Source organism: Aplysia californica, unplaced genomic scaffold (assembly GCF_000002075.1).
Source record: "Aplysia californica isolate F4 #8 unplaced genomic scaffold, AplCal3.0 scaffold00474, whole genome shotgun sequence".
In the NCBI taxonomy this organism is placed as follows: domain Eukaryota; kingdom Metazoa; phylum Mollusca; class Gastropoda; order Aplysiida; family Aplysiidae; genus Aplysia; species Aplysia californica.
In genome coordinates, this window is record NW_004797744.1 from 20,613 (window position 1) to 34,898 (window position 14,286).

The window sequence follows — 14,286 nt, forward strand, 5'->3', positions numbered from 1 at the left end:
CTTTTTTTTTTCTCTCCTTTCTCCGCCCTCTTTCATTGCATCTCCCCTTCCCACATGTTGCCCTCAATTTCTCACTCTAGGCATTTCTCTAAAAAAAAAAAAGTCGTCACTCAATCGAAGAAGGTATCGAATCACTAGAGTATGGCCTGCTAGAAGTCTGTCTTTTCAAGTGTTTTCGATCAAACTGATCGAGAATAATATTATTATTATTTTCGTCGTTTGAGCGTGCGCACCCCCGATGGGTGGCCAAATTATTGTTTCAGGGGTCGGACTTGTGAACAGAACAGAAAACAACCATGCAACCGACCAAACAACCCAATAGTGCACACAAGGTGTTAAAGTAATTACCCTGCCTGATCAAGTGCTGCCTCCCCGCCCCCCTCCCATCCCAACTTTTTTTTTCTTCTGAATCACTGTTTCAAATGAAGTAGTGCTTGATGAAGCCCACGTGGGACGCTCAATATTAAAAACAATCAGGAAACGACAAATGCAGTTTTTGGGACACATAAATAGACATAAGGGTCTTGAACACCTAGCTCTCACTGGCAAAATTGAGGGCAAGCGAGGCAGGGGAAGGCCCATAACAACAAACTTGGGTGACCTAAACAAATGGGTAACAGGGAAAGATCAGGAAAACGTAGCTTTTTTTTTAGCACCCGAGCAAAGGAATGAATGGAGAACCATGATCGTCGATGTCTGTCGCAGATCTGGCACTGGATGATGATGATGACTGTTTACTGTGATGTATTCCGTGAGGCACCACAGGGTGTAGCTTACTTTCCAAATCACTTTTTTTTATCATGTAGGGCGTAATCATCTTTAAAAAAAAAAAGAAAACACAAAAAAAACAGAAACAAACAGCGACAGGGAGGTTGGACTGCCTCACCCGTTACCCAAGAGAGGCGGTGGCCCTGGCGAAGAGCACGCTCTTCGGGGCTCCAAACATTTCGAACGGATAGGCTACCACACACACAACAACAACAACAACAACAACAACAACAACAAGCAAACAAATCGTTTATGCTTAATAGGACTGATCGGATTCTGATTCGGCAGTGGGCCGGCCCCCAACTTATTACACACTGCTTGGAAATCTGCATTTATTTATTATTTACAGTGTATTTGTTTTTCTTCCACATCGTGATTAATTGTCTGGGCAGCGACCTGATTGTGTGACAGCCCCCCCCCCCCCCCCATACCACCCCACACACACTCCACTCTCACTCCCAATCTCAATCCCAATCCCACCCCACCGCATCGGTTGGTCGTCAATCCCGGCCATATCTCACGAGCCGAATCTCACCACAGCATGGGCGCGGGTAAAAAGGGCTTGCTTGCTCGCCCAAATTTTTCTCGCTCTGCGCCCCGAAGAAAGGAAAGACAAGCTATCGCCTGCAAGTGCATCATGGGAGCGTGGGGAAAGGGGGTGGGGGGTAATTAGATTTGGGCCCTCCGAGCCGAGTGTGATGAAATGCATCGGGGCCCCCCCAGGGATGAGATGCTAGATCTCTTTTCGAAAAGGGAGATCATATTTTTTCTTCTTGTGTCGAAGTAACAGCTGCTGAATTGCGAATGGGAGGAATCGTATTAGGGAAGCATTCTTCTCTCTTTAAGTTGTTGGTTTTTTGGAGAGGTTTTGTTGGTCGGTTTTTTTTTTCAACGCGACAATTTTTATTTGCTTTTTGGCTGTATGGATATGTTATTGTAATTGTAAAATTGTTTTTCTTTTTTTTTTTATTTCACAGGTAACTGTAATTTTTTTCTTCCAGTTTTTTGTTTGAAAGGTTCCTTGTGAGATTGTTTTAGTTCTTTTTGTGTGTTTTTCTTTACTTTTGAAAGAGTGTTGAATGAATTTGGTTGAATTTTTTTTTTATTTAACATTTCTGGAACACTAGCGTTGATTTTTCTTCTTACTGACAAATTTGATGTCCCCTTGGTTGAATTTTATTTAATCGAAGATTTGTTAAAATTGATGTAAAATTGACTGAGTTGTAGCCCTTTAAATGGGTCCCTTCTTTTTATAAGACACCTGGTGGTGAAGAGGACATTCTTAGAGACAGAAAAACATGGCTAGGCCTACCATGGTTGGAAAATCCCAATAGACGTCTGACGGCCTTACAAATCTCTCTTCTTTTTCTTTCTTTTCTTTCTTTTTCTTTCTTTTCTTTCTTTTTCTTTCTTTTTTTTTCTTTTTTTTTCTTTTTTTGTTGTTGTTGTTGTATGTTACACTCTTGCAACACCTCTAGTCTTCGGCACCTTTCTGACCTGATGTTGTTGCGAGTGCCGTATAACGTACTAAAACACACACACACACACACACACACACACAAACTCACGCACACACCAACACAAACACACTAACACATACACACACATGCACACACACACACACTTTCCAACCCCATGTGAAATGTCCATATTGTTGTTTATGTTTTGCTTCGAATTGTAAGTCAGACACGTAGGTGAGTGATATGGTTTGCTCTTTCTTTCCTATCCAACAGCTGTCTAACATCTTTAACTCTCCACCTTTTTGTGTTTGTTACTTTCGTGTAACACCTCAAATCGTTGGCACTTATTTATTTGTCCTAATTGTGTTGCAAGTACCGTAAAACTTACTAATACCTAAAAAAAAACGTACACACATACATACACACATACACACACATACATACACACACACACACACACAATCACACACACACTCCCCCCCCCCTCGTGAAATGTCAGTATTGTTGTCCATGTGGGGCTTCAGATTTTAAGTCAGAACTCTTTTTAATGTATGTTTGTTTGTGTGTGGTGTCCCTCCATAGAATGCTGGTGGTTGGACTTGGAGGGCGCCACTGGTTGGTCCTACTTCTTTACTTTCTCACTGTTGTTTTGTGTCTGTTTTACTTTTTCCTGTTGCGTCGTTAATCTAGGCATTGGGCTACCAGACCCGTAATCATGAGATTGGGGGTTTGGGGATTTGAGCTTCAGCTCGGTCCGACATTGCGTCCTTGGGAAAGACACTTTACATGAATTTCCCATTTGGCTCGGTTCTTTCGGAAATGTAAGTTAAACTCTGAGGTACCGCCTCTTAAATAACCGAACAGTGTTGATAGGGGCGTTAAACCTATACCAGGTTGGCTGGTGCTCTGGTGTGGTTTGCTTCTTCTTTCCTATCAAACATCTATTGTCCTTTTTTCCCCTCCTTTTTTTTTGTCTATGTTACTCTCTTGTAACACCTCTAATCTTCGGCACTTAGTATGCCTTAAAACTCTTAGTAAAACTAAAACTCTTTTACTCAAACAAAACAAACCGACCAACCTCCACAGAATAACCAACGACGCGCGAGAGGACGAGATGGAGCAGAACATGGTGGAGGTGAGCGGGATGGTGGGCAACCTCCGCAACATGGCCGTGGACATGGGCAACGAGATTGAGTCGCAGAACCGGCAACTGGACCGCATCAACCAAAAGGTGGGTTCTAGTGCCAGGCGCTGGTGCTGTATCTATGAGTACTATGATGATTGTACAGCGCATAGAGATTTCTGTCGAAAGGAGATTTGCGCTATACGAACTCTGTTTATTATCATCATTATTTTTTAAATTATTATTATTACTATTATTATTATTACTATTATTACTATTATTATTATTATGACTATTGTTGTATTATAATTTTATTGTTAATATGATTATTATAATCTTCATCATCATTATTATTATAATCATCATCATTATTCCATCATCATCATTGTTATTATGGTTATTATTATTATTATTACCATTGCTGAAATCATGTGTAACAATGGCGCGAGCTATGTCTGTATGTTGTGCCGTACGCCTGTGAACCTGGCAGCTACCTGTGCAGTGCTGCTCTCCACTGGTCTGTCCTGTCTGCAGTACAGTAGTGCTGCTACCCAGCTCAGCATAGGTGGTGCTGTTTTCTCTTTCTTGTGCTGTCCCACACGCCCAAGGTGTGCTTGCAGCATTTTACTTTGTACTGTGCTACGCGCTGTACTGTTCAGCAGCCTGCACAGCACTGTAGGGGTTCTGGTCTCCTGTGCATTTGAAACTGTCTGAGATGGCTACCCCTTGTCCAAGAGGAAAGTGGCTGTCTTTGACAGGTCGACATCTTGCGCAGTGTCATTATAATGTAAAAGGAAAACAGGCAAGGGCCACGTCGTTCTATGCCTCACACTGTACCGTGCTGTTTGGTGCAGCTACTCAACCGATCAAACATCTATCATGATCATCTCTCTCTTCTTTTTTTTTTTTATGTTACTCTCCAGAAACACCTCTAAACTTCGGCACTTATATAACCTAATTGTGTTCCGAGTGCCATAAAACTCTTTAATTAAAAACTGAAAAATTAAAACCACAGTGCTGTCCTGGGCTGTCTGCTGTATTGTGCATTGTGCTCTTCAAATGGCTGCGTACCCATGTCTCCCTTCTGTGCTATGTACTTGAGCTACCAATATGGAGCTGTGTACCCAAGCTTGCCTTCATACACTCCCACCTCTAACACCAATGGGTGCTTCATTTACAGGCCACACTGAAAGACTTGGGTTCTGCCGACGAATTATCTAAATGCCTTCTGTTCTCTCTGATGTGCTTTAGGCTTGACTCATGCTGGTTCCTCTCTTTGTCTGTCGTCCAGGAAGCATTTGTCTGTGCAGCTGAGATTGTTACGTTCTTCTCCCATAGGAGAAAAGACAATCGCAAAGAAATTCATTTTAGGAAGTTCACTGTATTTACAAAAATCTGGGCAATGCCTGACACCTAGTCTGCATGATGAGATTTAAGAAAGTTTGAAAGCAAAACTAAAATGATATTAGTTATCTTTTTTGTTACCATCTTTTGAATATTTTAAGTTTAACTCTTCACATTTTTTTGTGGAGATTGTAAATCTTTCTCAGAGGGAGGTTAGAGTTTAGTTTAGTATGGTTTTTATTTTCTGATGTTTCCGCCTTGCTTTAATAGATAAATGAATAGTTGTTTTTAGATTCTTCATTTTCTTTTGCATTGAAACAAAATTAATCCTTTATGAGGTTGAAATTAAGGCGCATGGTAGGATTTTTATCGTGTGCAACCCATGTTTGAGTGAAGAGATCGAGGCAGTGACAGATTTGTTGCCAGGGGACTTGGAGGGTCTGAAAGGGATTGACTTCCATCATACTGACTAAGTGATAGATAAGACTTGGATGTTTCTCAGCTGCTGCCAGATGATGTTTCTGACTGTTGCATCTGTTGTGACCATGTCCTGGCGGGGCCAGGGCTACTGATAGTGGTCCGTAACTGTCTGTCTTGTTCCTCTCTGATGACCCTGTGAACTTATTCCTCTCTGATGACCGTTTGAACTATTGGTTAAGTAGTGGCAATTGAGGTTGGACCACATAAGTGTCTTGATATACAGCTGAGTCTGCTTTAACTGAACATGATAAATCCGAAAATTTGGGTAAAACTTAAATAAAAGAAAATCCGCGTTTCTTTTTTTGTTCTATTTGAGCAACCTCTTTACGTCAAACCTGGCTAAACCTAAGAAAACCCAGCTGACTCCACTGTATTATGTTTATATTGTGCCTTAGTGAGATCAAGAGCAGTGCATTAGCTGTAAATTTTGGTTATTGGTGCTATAATCATTCACCTTACTAATATTGGAGTTTAAATAATTGAATTAAATGAAGAGGCTCAGTTGTTAGGTCTAGTTTGTCTCTCTATAAGTAGGTTTTAGTGTGCTAGCTGTGTGTACTGTCTGTCTCATGACTTTGTCCTTGGGTCCTTTTGGTGCTTTGGTGAATTATTGGGGCATCTTAGACATTAAGCGGGTGGTTGGCAGGCATTATAGTGTTATTAGCTGGCTCTTTCCTATCGAACATCTATCATCCTTATCTCTCCTCCTCCTTTTTTTGTGTGTTACTCTCTAGTAATACTTCTAACCTAATCATGAGCACTTATACAACCTGTTTGTGTTGCAAGTGCTACAAAACTTATTAGAACAATAACTTAGATATGTAACTTCCATATTATGCATCATGATTTTTTCGAACTGATGGAAAATGAGGCTTGATTTTATCTCTTGTTGCAATTTTATTATGAACAGAAGTGTCTTTTTTTCCTCTGTGTTAATCATATAACTGACTTGTGAAATGATAATGATTTCCGACTCCTTTTACAATAATTGCTGATTTCGAATCTAACCATATCCACTAATATTATGGTCAACTGTCAGGGCATGCACGACTTTGAGTTCTGGCTTGTGGCACTAACCTTATTGGCCCACCACCCATCCCACCTCCCTTTCCTGCCCCGCTCCCGCCCTTGCATTGTGTCTACAGGGCATGTCCAATGAGACGCGCATCACAGCAGCCAACCAGAGAGCCACCAAACTGCTTAAGGAGGCTTAGAAAGACTTCCAGCTGGCGCCAAAATAACACACACAATCTCGTCTCAGAAATGTCTTCAATGCTCTGTCTTTTATTATCAACCTCTTGTTTCTTGCCTCTCGCTCCGTTTGAAATCCACTGTTAGTTTGTATTATTCTATATATATACATATTTTTAATTAATTATTATTGTCTTCGGTTCAGATCAGAACTCTGTTCTCATTCAACCTACTTAAAGAGTGTCCTTATACATTTATACAACTAGTTCTCTTCATTGTGTCGGTTAATGAACTTGAATATGTAAGTGGTCACAAAAGCTAGACTCTTCACCTCTTTGGGGCATGTCTCGGTAGTATGTCAAGGCGGTCAGCCAGCACAACACACATTGTATGAACTACAGCAAGGTAGTTCAGGCATAGTCCTCTTCTTCCATTTCACTCGATATATGCATCAATTCTTTAGCTGTCTTCCTTCCGTTTGCCGCACATCATAGATCTCTGTTCCCCCCTTCCACCCTTTTTGTTTGTACATGTATATTACGTTTTCCCTTTTATGTTTTACGCTTTATGTTCTTTTCTGATTTCTTGTACTCCACTAAGTGTTAAAGTGTTTTGTTGTTTGACCTAGGTTTGATGGCCCAGTCCCTTAGACCCTGAGGGGACAATGTCAGTGCATCAAGTTGTAATGTTAATCTCTGTCAGCGAGGTTTAGAGAGTTACGTCTGAAGATTACTTGGTCTGTTGCTGGTCTTCAATCGGGATGCGACCACAAAGGGTTGATAATTAGGACGACAGTCATGAGCCTCAATCTGCCTATTTCATATTTGCAGAGCTGCCAAGAACCAAATACTCTGATCAAAATGGAGCCCTCCGTTTTTTTGTGTGTGTGGATTTTTTTTGCTACTGATGGGAGAACCGTGATTGGTTTTGCTTAAAATCTGATTTTTTTTTTCTTGAATTCTGTTTCCATCAGCTCATATGCAACTTACCGTAAATAATGAGGAAATGTACTGGTGTTTTTTCGTTTATATGCCCTTTTTGCGGGGTGTAACATTAATGAGGTGAAAGACATACTTTTTTTTTCTTCAAATTTGCGTGCATTTGCAATATAGTACGAAATCTGAATCTATTAGGGGTTGTAGAGCCTGATTTTTTCTTCCCCCACACTTTGATTTTTGAGGAGGATTCTGAGGGAAACTCCTATTTTTGGTCACGGAGGGGTTGGCAGGTCTGCATTTGTCTGATAGGGGGGGGTCTTTGTCACTCACCTGGTCAATCCATAATTATTAAGTGTTGTTTTATTGTGGAGCTGTATTTATTTTATTTCTTTTTCTCTCAGCAGATGTGTTACTGGTTCATGTGTCATGTTTTATTTTTTTATCCTTTTTTTTCCTCCATTTCATTATTTTTTTTATTTGCAGCATGATGAAGAGGTCCTGTGTGCATCCAGATCACTTCATTGTGTTGGGAATTTCGTACATTGGGTCGTTTTTTTATTTCTAGATTTTCGTATTGATGTGTAGGTTTTGTGTCTTCCAAGGTTTTCTGTTTTCTTTATTTACCATCTGTTGTGTTCACAGAACCTGCCTGCCGCACTCCGAAAAAATTGATGTCCACTCGGTTTCTGTCTGTCATATCATTTGGGGCTTTATTTGTGTTATTTTTCTTCCTCAGACATGCACTCGTTTTTTAATGTGTTTTTTTTTTTAAAATGGTCCCTCTTATTTTATATCATTGATGTTTCGGGGTTGCTTTTATTTCAGCTGGGTAATTACTGTGTAGAAGTATAGATTCTCCTCTTAGCTTTAGTAGTCCTCTTAGTTTGGCGACTGGGAGGATTTTTTAAAATCTATTTCTGTGAGCATGGTTTTATGATTTTCTGTTTATCTCTGTAGTGATCGATGATGGCTTTGGTTTAATATTTTACTTGCTCTTTTCGAACATAGCATGTCTCTAAGGTTGGTTTTTTTTTAATCCTTACCTGTACTCCCACGTCATGGCAATGAGTTGGTTAGCCCTGTGGCCAAATCGAGCGACTGGCAAAGGTGTTTGGTGCTCTCTCTCTTTATATATTATGATGTTTAGTGGGATTAGAGACCTTGTTAAGAACATTCCTTTAGCTTCTTAAGCTTCTGGGGCAAGATTACGTCTACCCATGACGTACAGCGAAACGTTCCATTACTAGAAATTGCAAATTTTTGTGTTTTTTGAAGTCTTAAGACTTTTCCATTGTGTTCCTGACATCATTGATATGTGAAGTTTAAGAAACCCTTGGGGATGAAAAACTAACTACTTAGAATGAAAAGCTAACTGCTTATGATGAAAAACTGAGTTCTTATGGTGAATGATGAAAAACTCACCGCTTGTAATGAAAAACCAAACGGGCAATATAAGTACAAGTTTTACCCTCTTTTCCACCATGGTATGAACACTTGAGTGTTGTGTACAGCTGTTCTCACTTCAACAAAGATGTGTGCTGATCTCATGCTCAGTTTGTTTCTCCTGACCCGGAATGTGGCCCTCTTCTGTCCAGAATCGTTAAGGCCATTTTGTGTGACCTCTGACCTGTTTAGTGCTGTCCAGAGTTAAGACTCTGCAGATAGTTTCTGCAGTCATCATGGTCTCATGTAGCACAAATTTTGCTCAACTGTTTATACAGAGATAAAAGGTTTTTGGTTTCTTTTGCTCTGTCTTTTGAAATTATTGGAAAATAAAGGCTTCTGGGATCTTGTGAATTTTTAAAATATAGTTGTTTTTTTTAAATTCCTATGTAACTTGAAATTATTAAAAAGTGGATGGCCTTTTGGGATGTTGTGAAGTTTTTAAATATAGGTGGGAACAAAATTCCTATCTAACTTGAAGTTATTGGAAAGTGGAAGGTTTTGGGTATGTTGGGAATGTTTTAAATTTAGGTTGAAGCATAACTCCTATCTAACTTTTCCGTGTGGATTGGCTAAGGGCAAAGTCCTGGTGCTGTTCTCTCTGTCCCCCCCCCCCCCCCCATCTCCACCTGTCCTGGCCCCACTGTAGGCAATGAAGCGATATGTGCCATTCTAGCGCACTGATGTGCTTGGAATTATAATGAATTTCGTCCAACTCCACTCCGTTGAGGTGTCTGGAAATAGCTCCAGTAAAATGATCTAGCTTCGTGTGACTTCACCATGTCAGCATTGTATTGTGAATACCACTCGCTCTGAGTGTCTCACTCACACAAGATGCACACATTACTATATAGATGTATTTTGTATTTACTCATATGTACAGTCACTTCAGGGAACAGGGTTTTTTTGTTTGTTTTACTTCGTGTTTTGTGGTGTGATTCTCACACAGTTAGTTAGTGAAAGGTGTTTACTATGTTCAGAGTGAAAAGTATGGGTTTGATAACGATATATGTAAACGTATAGTTGGGAATATCAACCTATCCAAACATTTGACTTAATGCTAGATAGGAGATGACAGCATTGTTGTAAACTTAATTCCCTAGGAGTTTCATGCAATTTCAGCAAAGTATATCCTTTAAAAACCATATACACTTCTGTTGGCTGTGGTTCTTATGCTTCAAGAACTTTACAAAGGAATTCTTTATCGGTTGTTTGGTGTATCCGTGGGTTTTCTATTTTGACCATTCTAGAGTCGCTGTACAGTAAATGCCATGATCTGACCTGATTCATTTTCTTTGTGATGATTCAACACAACCTACGGAAGCGGGGTTTCTTTCAAGCGTAAACTCTGTGATTTTATTCTAGATGTTTTGTTTTCCCTCTAAGACAACTTTTGTATAGAAAGGTGGCTCTTGCCGTCTTTTGGTGGATGGCTATCTGTCTCATTGTATCTGTATGTGTAAACATCTTTGTATTACCAATTTCATCACATTTGATAGTTTCGCATTTAAGGACATATGTATATATAGACATGTATTTTCATTTATTCATGCTTCATTGTGTAGTGTTTAATACTTTTGTTTCTTTTCTTTTTTTTTCTCCATTTTTATTTTCCATGGGAGCAGGGTGGCTCTCTTAATACACGAGTTGATGAGGCGAACAAACGAGCCAATAAGATTCTCCGGAACCAGTGATAGCCTGCTGCATGTTATTGAGAGTGATGTTGCCAGAAAGTATTGCCGGATAAGAGCCTACTCCCGATCTCCTCCCAACCCTACCCACCACAACCCCTCCCCATTCCTCCTCCTCCCCCCCCCCTCCCAGCCAGCTCATCATGGAGGAGAGGTCCCCTTGGGATAGAGAGATTTTGCTATGACCGCTACCCTTCTGCAACTGTGCAACAGAGGAAGAGAGAGATTGTGGTGTGTGTTTGGTATGCGTGTGTTTGTGTGGGTCTGTCTGTACATTTGTTTGTTTGTACTTTTTTTTTTAGTTGGGATTTGTCCTGTCTGGTGTTTGTGTGGGTCTGTCTGTACATTTGTTTGTTTGTACTTTTTTTGGGGGGGGGGGATTTGTCCTGTCTGGTTCAGTGGCTACCACAGCCACCGCTCTTTAATACCTCTAACTTTTAATCACGGTACATTAATTTATGTAATGCGAATGAATGCCGGGAAGAATACAGGGTACTAGGAAACAAATTCCTGCCAGGTCCAATTTAAAATGACAAGACTGTGAAGGAACGTATTGCAGCTGTGAGTGGCTTTGGTAAGAAACTCATCAGGGCAGTTGACTTGAGTCTCTCTGGGTTTTTGCCCCAATGCATCCAGAGGTTGTGCTTAAGTGGTATGGGACTGAGATGAACACTGATGATATGTTTCCATCCCATAGATCAGACAATCTTGTTGGCAGTCGTTCTGTTCCCAGGCCATCAGTTCAATGTAGTTAAAGTTAAAATTCACTGGAGTATAGTTAGAGTTCCTTGTATCCTGTTTGTTCTTGTCTTAATTTCAGAATGGTGAAAGCCTGGAGAACGATTTTCTTGTCAATATTGTGTCTCATGTTTGAGAAACCAACTGGTTTTTGTAATGATATATGGACAGGTTTTTGAGTGTTAATGCTCAAAATTAAGGTATATGTGAAATCAGTTGATGCTTTATGATCCATTCATAATGCATCGTGCAGGCTGAATTCTAGCACTGAATGTGCCATGGCAGAAACTTGTTTTGTTTCATTGATTTTTTGAGGGGCCATATTATCCTTTAATGTGACATGGTTTGACCTTTGACCAAGAGGGAAAACACTTTTGAGAAACTATTTACGATTTGGAAAACAGAATTTGGTTGGGTTTTTTTGTGATATTAATTACAAATGGAAATGTTTCCTCCTCGGCACACCTGTGATGAGCTCTTGTGTCAAGATCATTTATCAATCCGTTTATTTTAAATAATTTTTCTATTTTTATCACTTTAAAAAAGAAACAGCATTTTATTCAGAAGCGTCTTTTTTCCTCCTTAAACTGTGTAAGGACATAAATATGATTTTTGTACAACAAAAGTCAGATAATTACTTTTAAATGTGACATTTTTTTTATTTTTTTTTCAGTATGATTTTTTTAAAATACCTCTAGTGTGTACTTTGCTATTGTAGTGGATGAAAAGAATTAGAATTATCTGGAAGATTTACAATGTCAGATTTCTTTCTCCTTCCCTGAAGCATCTTATACAACAGTTACTCACTACAATTTGCATTAGGGTTTCTATATTTTTTATACAAGGATCATTGTAGCAGTAAATGTCAAGTTTTGTGAATGCATTCCTATTCCAATACTGCCTGGAGGTCAGTTACTTACTGTGAAGGTTTGAGTTTGTCTGTGCAAAGAGTTGACGTACAGAAGACTGATGTTTGTGTTTTAGTCTGCGCATGTAGCAGAGAAAGGATTAGTGTGTGCTGTGGGCTCTTACAGCAGCCCTTGTTTTAGTTGTACCCATGTGATATATCACGTTCTTTATGCAGAGACTTTTGAGATATGTCCATATTTAAGAAAATACATTTTTGTCAAAAAGATTTGATAGCCCTTTCCTTGTGTATAATATTTTGTTTATGTGTTATTTCAATTTATTTTCTTGTACTGCATTATGGAAAGTTATTGTGGTTAATGGAGAGTGTGCTTCTTCTACTGAGAAAGGATTGTTTGGGGGGAGAAATTGATTGCAGAGGATATCAGAGATATCAATATCAGTTATATCTGTTCGTTATTGAGCCGGGGATTGCTGCTGTCAGTACCTTTTGATCAGGGTTTTCAGATCAAAGGTTTTTATATTGAATAAACAGCTGTTAGTTTTATTTTATCAACAGACCATCCTCTCTTCCCCCCACCCCCACCCCAAAAAAGAACTCTTGTTATTTCTTTGGATTAAATATACATTTGTAAAGATTTACCCCAGTAAGATTAATTATATGCAAGTACAGTTAGTGAAATTAGATCCCCGCAGCTTGAAAAAGGAAGCACATTTTAAAAATTTCTGTCATGGTTTAACTGATGAGTGGAATAACATGTTACATATAGAATTAGAAATGTGGGTACCGGGCTGGAGTGCTTCAGTCTTGCAGTGGGCTACCTCGGGGAATTTTGTATTCGGTGTTCAGATTTTAAGATATATAGCCATTTTGAACAAATTTTTGCAGCTCTGCTTCTTAAAAAAATATGTATTCATGTTTTTCCAAGGGAAGAATTGAGGAAAATTTAATTGTATCATTGGTTTTGTACAACTGATTTGTATATCGGTTCTTCATGCTTATATGTCATTAAGACTTTGAAAGTTATACTGGTTTAAAACGGATTTATGTATTGCAGATTTTTGTTCTAATTGTGTGTAAGTACATACTCATATATTGAGAAAGTTGGCCAGAGACAGACATAGGTACTAGTAATTTTCTTTATAAAACAGCATTGAAGTCTCTGTATTGTTTCTCATAGCCATATCAGGGTTGTATGGACAGCAAGGACAGCATAAAGGTAGAGGAGGAAGACATCGCACAATGATTTTGCTCTTTGCTGTTCGAAGGTCTTAGAAGACAGACAATACTTTTTAGATATATGCAGATTTCTTATTTGCTTTGTTCAAGATCACTTGTCCTCCGATTCAGATTTTTTTTTTTTTTTGAGTTTTGGTTGTTTTTAGTCTCCCTTTTGTAACTGTCTGCTTTGAAGATCAGAACAAGGCTAGAGTTTGGCCCTTCTGAATGTTTCTTTTGTTTTGGCTTAATTTGGGTTTTTTAATGGATAAGAGTTGTCTTCTTTGATATACCAGTAATGCCACCCCCCTCCTCCCCCAAACACTTTCTCTTGATTTCTTTTGATAGTTGAAATAAAAAAAGAACAGGCGTCTTGTGATTTAACTGCAAACCAAGGAAGAAAAAGGGGAGACAATAAATAGTTTTGTGATTTTAGCCAGAAAACTTGCTCTGTAATTTCAGGGTTTGATAGTTTTGTTGAAACAAACGGCTCCAATGATGTTTACTAACTGTTTTTCCAGCTGTTATTTGATCACCTTGAGTGCAATGTAGAATCAGTTTGATGATTTATGATCCATATATAATGTACATGAATTTTTTTTTGGTGTCCTTAAAAATGTCTTTTTGATTACCGGTTTGCTCTAGACATTGACCTGGTCGAGTGCCACCTTTTAAATGCTGGTAAGGAGAAGTGTTGAGAGAAAAGGAAGGCTTGTGAAAAGTGAAACATTTTTTTAAATTTCTGTTTCTATTTCCAAGGATTTATTTGTTCTTATGATGAATCTTGCAGTCATGTTGTTGTCATTCAAAGGCGGACATTGAGCTCTTGTGACCTAAATATTCAGTTGATGTGAATTATGTTTGAAAAAAGACCTTCCCATAAATTGCTCTTTGTCTGTCCATTTTGAAATCATCTTTTAAGTCCATGAAGAGCAGAGAAAGACTTGCTTCAGTTCCCAGAGTATTGCCCATAGGTCTTCTGTCAGAAAGTTAATACTGAAGGCTAAAAGTTAAAAAGTTTTCA

The 14,286-nt window shown here is 39.0% G+C and overlaps 1 protein-coding gene across 1 annotated transcript in view; it reads left to right on the top strand.

Moving 5' to 3' along the window:
- LOC100533400 (SNAP-25) overlaps nucleotides 1–6,389 on the top strand; it is a gene marked incomplete at its 5' end in the record, with an annotated part of 16,139 nt that extends 9,750 nt beyond the window's left edge. The window contains 2 exon segments of the mRNA NM_001204683.1: nucleotides 3,315–3,459; nucleotides 6,321–6,389. Of these exon segments, the coding sequence (NP_001191612.1) occupies nucleotides 3,315–3,459; nucleotides 6,321–6,389 (214 nt within the window).
- Between the last annotated feature and the right edge of the window lie 7,897 nt (nucleotides 6,390–14,286).